This window comes from Eschscholzia californica, unplaced genomic scaffold (assembly GCF_041429995.1).
Source record: "Eschscholzia californica isolate CP2 unplaced genomic scaffold, dmEscCali1.0.p SCAF_5, whole genome shotgun sequence".
NCBI classification, from domain to species: Eukaryota; Viridiplantae; Streptophyta; class Magnoliopsida; order Ranunculales; family Papaveraceae; genus Eschscholzia; species Eschscholzia californica.
This window is the reverse complement of record NW_028238472.1, coordinates 16,448,250-16,460,845: the sequence shown is the minus strand read 5'-3', so window position 1 is coordinate 16,460,845 and position 12,596 is coordinate 16,448,250. Positions and strand designations below refer to the sequence as shown.

The 12,596-nt window shown below is 36.1% G+C and overlaps 1 protein-coding gene across 1 annotated transcript; it reads left to right on the top strand.

Moving 5' to 3' along the window:
* Positions 1-3,493: 3,493 nt before the first annotated feature.
* LOC147537470 (Cox19 family protein (CHCH motif)) lies at positions 3,494-6,767 on the top strand. Its single transcript, XM_086643410.1, has 3 exons — positions 3,494-3,758; positions 6,031-6,107; positions 6,216-6,767. The coding sequence occupies exons 1-3, from the start codon at positions 3,635-3,637 to the stop codon at positions 6,261-6,263; spliced, it is 249 nt and encodes an 82-aa protein (XP_086499536.1). The 5' UTR covers positions 3,494-3,634; the 3' UTR covers positions 6,264-6,767.
* Positions 6,768-12,596: the final 5,829 nt, after the last annotated feature.

Here is a 12,596-nt window from a genome sequence, read left to right as displayed (position 1 = left end):
ATGAGTCAAATTGAGTTTTGTAAGTTGAGTGTTGCATTGGAGATGCTCTTACAAGGTTACTTCTTATGTTAATTCTCTAGAAGCAGGGGCATGGGAGAGGGGGTGCGACCGGTGCGGTCGCCCAGTGCCCCTCTCCATCTAAGGCCCCATTCTAATAACGTTAAAGCGTTTTTAAGTATAAAATTAGGACCCTTTCAACAAAAAAAAAAGTATAAAATTAGGACCGTTGGACAATATGCAAGAAAGTCCCAATAGCTTAGTTGGTCGGGCACATGTTTACGCTCCCACGAGGTCTAGTGTTTGAGTTCCCTCATTGACAACCTAAAATCATATTTTTCAGATGTTTTTATAGGATATGATACCTAAGGGCATCCACCAATATATAAAGCCCATATTATTACGTTATAACTGTTCTAAAGGCCTCTCTAATCTTTTTCTCTATTTGGTTATTTGATATTTTTATCTAACTTCATCTCTATGAGTCTATGTTTCTCATTTGCTATAAGAATACTTCTTTAATTCATATAATTGCATCTTTCAAATATTCAGTTAAATTGTGTTTTTAGACTTATTTACTTACATCAAATATAATATAAATGTTCTTGGACTTATTCACGTAAATATTTTTTCGATTCATACATCATATGAAGGGTCCCAGTTAAAAGTTCGCACTGGACCCCAAAATCTCAATCACGCCATTGTCTAGAAGACACTTTTCGGTATCATCAATTTGGCGCTAGAAGAAGGGGTGACACTTCAGCAAGTCACCAACATTTGTTATATATAGATGATAAAGAGAAGACTAACGGGTTCTGCTCGGTTAAGAGAAGAATAAAATGGGATGTCGATACACTCTCGGTGATGCAAACAACTCTCTTGAGGTTGCAGGAAGAGCTAGACCATATGAAAAATAAAGAGAAAAAGAAGGGAAACTCTTCAATCCCTTATGAAAATTTATTCATCACGTTAAGTACTCCTCTTTATGTTCCCTTTTATCACTAAAGATGGGGAACTAGATAAGATGGGGAACTAGATAAGATGGAGAAGCTTAGGCAGAAGGTAGAAGAAAATACCAGAAAGAATAGACATTATGAAAGACGTATGGAAATTGACAGGCTCTAGAAGAACACATGAAAAAGTTTCGACAACTACAAATAGAGAGGGTCGTAGAACACCGCTCCCTGTCGTAGAGGTGGAGTCTGAATAAGAAAGTGGAATTCGTTTCAACTCGCTAACGATAATATTTCGACATCACAAAAACATATGAAGATCATGATAAGGTTAAAAGAGATTCTTTCACTTTGACATTTTTGTGGAGGTTAGAAGGGCATACTTAGGGGCGGGATTGGACTAAAATATCAATGGACTTAGCGTGTAGGTTCGATTCAGGCAAGGCTGAAATTTTATTGTACAAGGTCCGCTGTGGTACTAGCATGCAGCAGGCATGATGGGCTTAGGGTGGCCCGATTTCGGCTCATTCATCAAAAATTTGAAAAACAAAACAATCAAACTCCGGAGATACAAAGTTAAAAATCTAAAATTATCATCATTGTAACATTAATCAGAGCTACAAAGTTATGGATCTAAAATGATCACCATCGTGCGTGTAATTTTTCTTTTTTACATATCTAAAAACCAAACGCATTAACATTGGGTTAATTCCGTATCTGTCTCCAATATGTGACCAATTGTCTATTTTGGGCCTATAAGTGTCTAGCAGTTCGACTTGACTCCTGAGGCCCATATTTTTTTAAAAAGAAAATTAAAATTACACTTAGGAGTCAAAATGAAATTAATTCCAACCAAATTAGGGTTTCGGGAAAGGCCGGTGTTTCGGAGAAATAAAGAAATTTTTCGGGGTGTGAAGTTTTGGGTGGAAACAAAAAAAATAGACTTTTTGTTTCCCCCAAACAACCAAATCCTTTTCATCTTCTTCTTCCTTTCACCTACCATCTCCGGCGACTTCCACCATCTCTAACGACAATTTTTTTTCTCCTCCACTCCATCTTTGGTTTCATCTGGAAACCAAACCAGACGAGCTCCAGCGAAGGGGCTCATCCTCTTCGTTCGGAGACTGAAAAAAGAAAGAGAGAGAAAGAGAAGAGAGCGAGAAAGAGAAGAGAGAGAAGAAAGAGAAACAAAAGAGAGAGAGAAAAAAAGGGAGATAGAGAAGATGATGAAGTTGTCGCGACGGCACCATCCGGCCGACGACTTATAAGGTGCGTTTGGTTTGATATTTTTTTGTTTTCCACCGTCTTCTCCGAAAATATTTCTGCTTTCCCCAAAGCGGTGGTTTCGGGAAATCCCAACCAACTCTAAGATTTCGGGAAATCCCAAACCTTCGTGTATAGAGAGAGATACATATGTTGTTAGTGTTTTCGGTTGGGACGACAGTGATGGTGGTGGTGGGAGGAGAAGAAGAAGAAATTTTTTTTTCTTTAAGTTTGAATGTCATCGAAAATAGTGGTTGGTCGGCGACATTTTGTTGGAAAAGATGGTGAGGTTGAGGGGGAGAGACGAATGCGAGGAGAGAAGTGAAGAAATTGATGAGGAAAGTAAAGACGAGGTGAACATGATGTTTTAAGAGTTTTTCTGGAATTAATTTCATTTAGCTCATTAGGGTATTTTTGGGTCCTGGAGGCTAAATCGAATTGTCGAACTCTTATGGAGACAAATACAGTCAGTTGGTCACAAATTGGAGACCAAAACAAAATTAACCCTTAAAAATTTAAGAAGATAATAGATCTAAGATTACCATCGTTATCATCGCTTGATGAATGAAAGAAAAGTTCCAAATCCAGAATCACCATCATCATAAGTATGGAATGCAACAGATGCAATGTCGATTCCTTGAGGAGATAAACACCTCCTTCTATTGAAACATGAATAGATCTTTAACTATAAAATGATCTCTTCAAAGATAGTTCTAAAGAGAGATAAAATTGTGTTGCTAAACCTACCATAAACCCTAAAACGAGAAATCAAGAAGACGGAAGAAGTGAAGAATCTGCGCCTTTATCTCTATCTATCTTTAACCAAGGAGACAAAAACTGCTTCTCTGCCTCTCTCTCAACCCATTATATAATTAGATTTCGGGTGAAATGCATGGGAGCCCAAGTCGGCCCACTATCTATAGGCAGGTCGAGCGTGGACTATTGTGTCGTGTTTTAGGTTAATCGTTTTTCCATCGAACTCTGCGATTTGGGTCCAGTTTCGGGCTTCCGAGCAGAATTCCCTTCCTTAGACGCATCCAGTGATTCAAACTATGAAAAAAATTGACCAACCTAGTCTTCTTTAAAATAAAATAAAACCCATTAACTTTTCTGGCTTGAAATTTACCTACGACTGAATTGCTCAAAATTACATAAGTGAGAGATCACAATGTGGACATCTGGACTTCAATCCATAGATAGAGAAAAATTTGGCCAAAATTCGATCGTGCATGTCGTCGGATTCTATGACCTAATTTTTGGAGCATCCTAACATTTTACTGTCTCACTTATCCTCATTGGGTCCCTAAATCCCTAACCATTTACATTCCGGACCTGGTTATTACGAGCCTGCGCCCTAGCCCAGATCCCCACCCATCTCCTCTTCTCAATACTCAGTTTTGATTGAAAACCAGAGAAAGAAGATGGAGTCTTCAACTAGGGCAAATTTATCATCATCATCATCATCTTCACAAGAAACTGGATACCCAAGCGCCGCAAGAATATCTGATTCCGTATGCTATCCTCAGTACACTGCTTCTCTCAAATGTAATGCCTCATTTCCTCCTGTCTTTCTATGATTATATCTTAATGTTTATTGCTGAGATTATTCTAAAACCCTAAAAAAAATCGATTACTTAATCATCTTTCAAACATATGAAATTACTATTCTTGTCTTATTTTCTTCCATTCTCAAACTAATTTGCTTAAAATCTTCTATTGATCAAATTAGTAATTTAGATCTTACCAGTGACCACTTGGAAATGATCCTAGGGAGCAAAAGAAAAAAAAAAAAACATAGAAATTGAACATCAAAGGAGGAGAAAGATCCCAAATCTTTCATACCATCTTACCCCAACTAAAACAATAGTTTGTTTATGGGTCTTGATTATCCACAATGGTTGTTGGTAATTTTCATACTTTGAAAAGTATAGTTACTGAAAATATTATCAGTTGAACCAAAGTATGATTTTAGGCACAAGTGCACAATAATATGCATTGTTTCTCCTCAAACTTCTCCAGACATTTATGTTAAGCTTGTTCGTTGTGGACATTCAACTCAAAGCCAGTTTGCAATGAGTGGAGAAGACCTAGGTACTATATATTTGGTTATGAGAGTACATTTGTCCATGTCGGACTATCCTCACACGCTCCCTCGCATGTGGCGTTCTTTCAGATTATTCTCACATGTCTTTGTGTTGTGTCTAGTGGAGCACATGTAGCCATTGATTCTATCACTTGCGACTGTAGCTTTGGTACCATGTTAAGTTTGTGGACGTCTGACTCGAAACCAATTGGCAGTGAGTCGAGGACCTAGATATCGCATAGTTGATTATTAGAGTACTCTTTGTCCATGTACGGCTATTCTCACATTATCATGTTGGCCTCTAATTGAAGTTGACTACGACTTGGTCGAGGCACAAGTCTCAAGTGGCAGATGGATTGGTAATTTGTGTATATAAAGAAAAATCAGTTTGCGTGTTAAAGAACCGATAATGATTTTAAATATTACCAGATTTTCTTTGAAGTTTGAAGTGAGAAAGATCTGATATGTTTATGTAGATTAAAAGAGAATCTTGTTCTTATATTGGATTTTAAAGATCAGATGTTGCGTATAGGCAACTAAGAGTAGGAACCATCTAGGAACAGATTATTGTATCATAAGAAAGCCTTTTTGGTTGTATTAGATTATTTGGATTTCCTTATGTTTCTTTCAGAATTCAAGCGATTATTAATTCCCAAACGTATTAACATCTTTGATTTTTTTATGCTTAGGATCCCGTTCTAGCTGAGTTTGGGTTGACTTCTTTCCAGGAGTATGGATATGTTTTGAACTTTTAACTAAGATTAGCTCATAGAGTTGTCACTCTGGCTGCCTCAATAATAGATGTCCCAGTACCTGTGGACAATCTGTCAAAGCCTTGATGAAAATATCTATTGTCATTCGAATATCTGCTAGGAGTCTAGGAACTACATACTTTACATAGTTTTAGTTTTGATATAGATAAATAATTTACATATTCTACTTGTATTAATCAAATTCATATAAACCTAATAACGATATGGTTGGGCATTAAAATGGTTTTGGTGACTTTGGCTTGATATTTGACCTGGACCACCTGGTTCTTCCGTTAAAGATTACCACCTTAGTCTCATGTGGGTCGAACCGACTAGCGTAAAAAGTCACATAGCAGAAAGAGGTATATGAATGTCTTGATCAATATGAATTTCATCACTTGCTTGCATTGTTATGTTACACAATAAATGGTTGCTAGGTGACTTCTAACCTGGTTCGCATGGTTTATTCTGTCCTTTAAGATGTCATGCTTTAAGTCTTAGTTTTCTATCCTTTGTGAGATTTTTTAAAATGTACTTCTAAGTTCACATTCATGACTCTGCTTTGGAGAAGCAGTTATTCGTGAAAAAGTGTCCATCTTTTTAGCCAAGCAACTTGCAAACAAAATTATAGAGTATATGTTTCTATCCATAAAATATGCACTCCTTAAGTAGGCATAAGGTGTTATCTGACTCGTCTCACTCAAATGGATTATGGACCCAATATCAGCCCAAATTAGTTAGTCATCCGTACGAGTCAGACAAAAACAAACATTCTACAATCTGACATGAGTCGACCCACACCTTGACTCGGATTTCTGACCTGACATGGAAACTAAACAAACATTACCTCAAGTGTGAAGTTCCAAATTCCAAGGTTAAACCTCATAAGAAATCTTTCAAATCAACTCGAACGTTATTCATTTTATGTTCCATGCTTTTAAGTACTCTTGTTTTTTTTAAATGTTGTGGATCAATTTTGCAGGCTTAGAGGAATCAAAGTCGGATAAAAGCAAATGTCAAGAACAGTTTGATGCCTACAAGGAATGCAAGAAGAAAGAGGTATATCTTATCGTCAATTATGTGTTGCATATGACTTTTCATATATGAGTTAGACCTACAAATAATTTCACATTGTATACCCTCTACATTTCTGTTCTCTTTTGACAGAGGGAAGCTAGACTGGAACGAAACAGTAAAAGATCACTCTTCTCGTAGAACTCTTTTATTGCAAAAGAATCAATAGTGGTATATGAGATCTTCGACAAAATACGAATAAGAACCTGGGATCTCGCATACCTTTGGTGGTTGTTCCTGTTGTTTCAATCAGCTAATCTTTGGAAGTTGATAAAATGATAGTTATTAAGATCAAATTTGACTGGAAAATGAAGAACTCAACTTTTTTTTTTTTTTAAATATATTTGGAATAGAAATGCATGTAAAGTAGATACTTCAAGTTGAACTGAACTCACTCATTCCTCCCAAATGTTTGCTATTGTTCTGTGTAAGTTGGTTTGGAGCCGTTCCATTAAAAGAGACAGCATTGGCTTAATAATGGTGCTACAACTATAATGGTGTTTGTTTGTCTTAGGTGTTGTTTGTTTTTTATTTGTGTCTGAAACTGAGGTGGCTGAATCTCAATTGTCTGAGTTATTTTGCTAGATGTTTGTGTTTTAAATTTGAATTATAAGGTATGAATTGAAATACTGACATTTATAACCCTATTTGATGTTTTCGCAAAAAACCCTAAATTTTAGTTCTCATACTCCTCTCTTCTCTCAATAAAGAGAAAACCCAAACCCTAATGAACTCCTCTCTTTCTTCTTCTCTCTATAGTCTCTCTAATGGAAGATTGGGTGAGGATCTCTGAGTTGCTCTCTCTTTCTCTCTAATGGAAGATTCGGCTTTTTTTGGTCCCTCTCTCTTTCTCAGTCGCTCGCTGCCGCTCTCTCAGTCGCTCGTTGTCTATCTTAGCTGTTCTCTTTCTCTCTGTTAGTCGCCTTCTTCCTCTCTCTGTTACCCTCGCCAGATTCAGCCAGAATTCGAATCCTCCAAATCTGACGAGGGTTCGACAAGATGGTCATCTTCAGATTCGACGAGGGTTTACCTATTTTCGTGGTGTGGTGGTCGTGTACTGTTGGTGGTGCTCGCGGTGTGGTGGCGTTGTTGGTGGTGGTCGCGGTGTGTGGTGGTTGTGTACTGTTGGTGGTGCTCGCTGTGTGTGGTTGTCTGTTGTTGGTGATGGTGGTTGTGTGTTGTTGGTGGGGGTGAGGGTGGTTGTCTACTATTGGTGTGGTCTCTTAAGCAACCTCCTGTCTTTGTGGTGGTGGGTTGGTGGTGGCGGTGGTTTGGTAGTGGTGGTAAAATATTTGGCTATGGAAAACTCTTTAATATGTGGGGGCATAAGAGTCATTAAGCACATTTCAGATATTGAGCCTTTATTTCAGACTTGTTTTGGAGTATAGACAATGTGGACTATTTTTTAGCTCATTCAGACAATGACTAAATTCGATTAACTTTTCAGATTTGCCTTAATTAAAAAACAAACATCTGAAATCTAAATTAATAACCAATTCAGATTTCTAATCTGAAAAAAAAAAACAAATAACACCTTAACGTTTGAAGTGGAATCATTTGATTTAAAATTTATCCAGGTGACCAGGTACGACTCATTAAGAACTAATGTACAAGCCATTAAAAATCTAATTAGCTTGGACTTGACGTATTTGAATATCCCCTCTGTCTCATATTAAGATTCTCACTTTGGAACTCCAACTGTTTTTTTTACATATTTTGTTCTTCCATTTGTACCCTTGTTTATTGTTGAAAAACATCTTAAATGTTAGAGAGAGTTTTCATGTTTCTACCTCATTAAATGTGAATGTGATTTTATTGCAAGTACTAATTCCAACAAACTAAAGTAGACTCATTTAAACCAAAACTTTGATTTGGATTTGGCTCCATTTTAAAAAAAATTGAATTTGGATTTGGCTCTACTACATCCAAAACAATATTGCAAACGAAGACTTTCATAACAAAAATAAATTTGAATTTGGCTCCACAATTTGAGTTTGTAAATTTGTTCAAACTAATTTTGATTATACAAAACTTTGCTTTCATTAGGCTTCATTAAATCAAAAGTTTGCTTTGGAATTAACTCTGTTAATAAAAATTGAATTTGGAATTTGGCTCCACTAGACCCAAACCAAATTTGAAAGTAGTAAGACTTTTGAAACAAAATTGAATTTAGATTGGCTCCATTATTTGAGTTCTAGATTGCTCAAAGTAATTTTGATTTCTCAAGTGAAATTTTAATTTTAATTCCTCAAATGTGGTTCCTAAATTTAAATTGCACACATTTTGAGTAAATAATTTTAGCACTATATATTCACCATTAGGGATCTTCATCTTCTAATATTTCTCTCTCTTCTAACATCAAGTAAAATGCTCCTTCATAAAAAAAAGAAAGTAAAATGCACTAGAATAATTTTTCTTCTCTTTCACTACAAAAATTATATTATGAATTCCTCATGTCACTTCATTTCTGGTTCTAAAAGAAAGCTATCCAATCAAGAACGTCAAAATATTTTAGATCACCTTTCGAAAACAAGTGATAATAGAAAGCTACAACAAGGCACCATTAGTGATACGGCAAAATTATTTTCTCTAAGTACAAAAACAATACATCGGATTTGGAATCGTGCTCAAGAATGCATCGCTAATGGAGAAATTGTTAACATATCCAATAGATTTTCTGGTCATGTTGGTCCTCAAAAGAATCCAAATTGGTCGTAATAAGATTGTGGAAATTCCTGTACGACGTCGCACAGATATTCGGTCCATGGCAAGTGCTTTAAATATTTCAAAAGACACACTTCATAGACGAATAAAAGAAGGTATGGTTAGACCACATTCTAATGCTTTAAAACCATCTTTAACGAATGAAAACAAGAAAGCAAGACTTCATTTTTGTTCCTCAATGCTTGATCAAGATAGTCTTACTAGCAATCCAATTTTTTAAGATATGTATAACTATGTTCATATTGATGAAAAAATGTTCTACATGACTAAAGAATCTCAAAAGTATTATCTTCTCCCAGATGAAGAAGATCCATATGGTACTTGTCAAAGTAAACGATTTATCGCAAAAGTTATGTCTATGGCTGTTGTTGCTAGACCAAGAATTGATTTTGCAAGTAATGAAGAATTTTCAGGAAAAATTGGAATTTTTTCCTTTACATGTAAAGTGCCGGCAAAGAGAAACAGTAAGAATTGCGTCGCCGGTACTTTAGAGACGAAGCCTATAACATCCGTGAATAAAGATGTTATTCGATCTTACTTAATCGAAAAAGTTATGCCGACAATTAAAGAAAAATGACCACTTGATCGTATCTCTGAAACTATTTATATTCAACAAGACAATGCAAAACCACATATTAGCCCAAATGATGTTGAGTTTCTTCAAGCCGTCTCTAACATTGGACTTGATATCCAATTGTGTTGACAACCACCAAATAGTCCTGATTTCAACGTGTTGGATCTTGGATTTTTTCGAGCAATTCAGTCACTACAATATCAAGAAACACCTAGAAGTATTGATGAATTGATTCATGCAGTTGAAAATTCCTTCTTCAGTTTACCGACAAAAATTCTTAACCGTAATTTCCTAACAATGCAACAACGTATGATTGAGATAATGAAAATGAACGGAGGCAATTATTATAAGATTCCACACATGAGTAAACATCAGTTAGAGCATCATGGGAGTCTTCCTTCTCAACTCCAATGTGACCATACCCTAGTAGAAAATGTCGTAGGATTTTTGCAAGGGTTAGAGAATTGAAATTTTGTTACTTTTTTTGTTACTCAGGTTTAATATTTATGTAAGCAAGAATGAAAATATTCACGGAGTAATACTAAATGGAGTATGTATGGGAAAGATTTAATTTTTATTGGAGAACACAAAAAAAAAAGTTTTAATTAATGTCTTTTTTGTAGTTGACTTGAATTTCATTACCTCTTTATTTGATTTCATTAATGTTGATTATAAATTTTTTATTATATCAAGATAAGGGCATTGTTGGAAAGTTGACGGATTAGAAGATACAATTGTCTTTTCAGTTTAATGAAAATAATTCCTCATTAAGAAGTTTCCATCTCTACAAAAAGTTGTATTTTCCTTTGAAATGAATGTTTCCATAATCTTTTGACCTAAAGAAAATCTATTATAACTCTCTCTTCTTCAATTCACCGAGAGAACACCTAGAGAAATCGCAGAGAAAAATCATCCACGCTTTTTAGTCTTCACTGGGAGAAAACTTAGAAGAACATGATGCTCAATGGATTAAATTTCTCCTTTTACCATATTCTCATTTTTTTCAACAATAGATTGTTGCACTGTGTATGGTATCGTTGTTCTTATTCTTAAAGTTAGGATATCAATCTTTTTTCTTTAAAAAATCCTTCAGATCTTGTCCCACTGTTTTTCTGAAACAATTGAGAAAGATTTTTGTATTTACTCCAATAATTGTCAATGAAACATATACTAAATTAGGAGAAACCTTCAATAAGTACATGATTGAAAGAAAGGAGTCTCTTGAAAGCCATGAATCCAACTTCAATTGTTTTAGATTATAACGTTGAACGAGGTGAATTTCTAACAATGCAATTGCTCCCGAAATAACCTTCGCACATGAAATAGGTAAATAAATATGTAGATTTTGGTATTACCAAATCACAAACAACAATAACCCAATCGCAACTCATGACCAAATAACTTACGCTCATGTGTGGTAAAAGAATATCACTGAACCAACTAAGGGTGGGCTTTGATGAGACATGAAAATGTTTTAATGTCCCATCTGAATCTCTTAACTCGGGTTAGTTAGTCCATTTCGAGCAGTTACTCTCATGAATTACTTGTTTCTCTTGTCCAGGTGTCTTCTATGGAATTGTGCGCGAAAAACGGTTAAGATCGGGAGGTTGACACATTACGGGCATTTCGATAATTCGGTGCTAATGGTGCTCTGGTAGTTTGGTCTATTTTGATACTCGGATGAAACTATAGTTCAAGACGAACCCATTGGTGAAAACGGAGGTCAATTCGGTGCCCGGATGAAAAAGAAAGACAAAGTCAAAGTCTTTTGACCTAAGTGAAGCATAGACCAACCAAGGACACGTGGTGCGTAAGTGGAGGAGGATCTGACGGTATGCAAGGGGTCTGGGCTATCTTCGGTCATCATAGGTGGTACTTTGGGAAACCCACGAATCTTAGATTCAGTATAACTGGGTGTAGGGTTTTGCCATATACCTGACAACAACTACCAGATCTAATGGTTAGTGTCCATCCTTGAGCACGTCGCAAGCTCTTAAAATGACCGCGAAGCATACAATCATATTCAAGATTTCTCACAGTTGGCGCCCAGATTTGAAATAAGGGTCCGTTTGATACGTGGGCAAATGTGAGTAAGAAAATCGTTTTCTTAAGAAAATCAAATTTCCGCCGTTTGATTGGCCACTATGAGTAAGAAAATCGATTTCTTAAGAAAAAAAAAGTGGGCAAATAGTCTAATTTTTTTTCCCACCTAAAAGGTGGGAAAACTGATTTCTCACCCTCTCCTCCATCAAAATCTAAAGGCACCTCCATTTTTAGGAAAGATGATGACCGAAATTCTAAAGACACCTCCAAAAAGTAACAATGCACTAAATTGTAGGGGCACCTCCATAAAATTCTAAAGGCACCTCCATAAAATTCTAAAGGCACATCCATTTTATGGGAAGATGATGGCCGAAATTCTAAAGGCACTTTCAAAAAGTAACAATGCACTAACTTCTAGAGGCACCTCCATAAAATTCTAAAGGCACCTCCAAAATTCTAAAGGCACTTCCATTTTTAGGATAGATGATGACCGAAATTCTAAAGGCACTTCCAATAAACCCCTAAATTTATGAAACTCACTCTTAAAATCCTAATTCTAAAGGCACTCCCCTGATTTTCCCACACTCCTATCAAACATCAAAAAACTCAATTCACATGTGAAAGCAAATGACTTTCTTACTCATGATTTCTTTAGGAAAGAGATAACCGAGAGAGTTGCTGATCAAATCAAAGAGAAAAGAGGGTGATATCTTATTCGGAGATAAAGATAAATCTGAATGGAAAGAAAAAGAGATCGAAGGAGCGTGAGATTTCAAAATCAAGGAGGACTCGATGGAGATTTTTAGTGAGAGAGAGAGAACTCGGGTAAAGGAAGATAACAACAGACTCGGAGTTGTTCGGATTTGGGAAAGAGATTGAAGGGTTTCTCGGGTCTATATAACAAAGGAGAAGCAGATTACAGGAGTGATCTCAGCCGGGGGCTCATCCTCTTGGTAGCTCAACAAAACCAGAAAGTATTAGAGAGAGAGAGACCATTATCATCTTCATCATCTCATTCTTAACTAATATTCAATCGTTTTATTTTCTTTGTGAGAGAGAAATAGAGTGATTGTAGAGAGATATAGAGAGAAACAGAGAGAGAATGCAGAGAAAGAGAGAGATTGTAGAGAGAG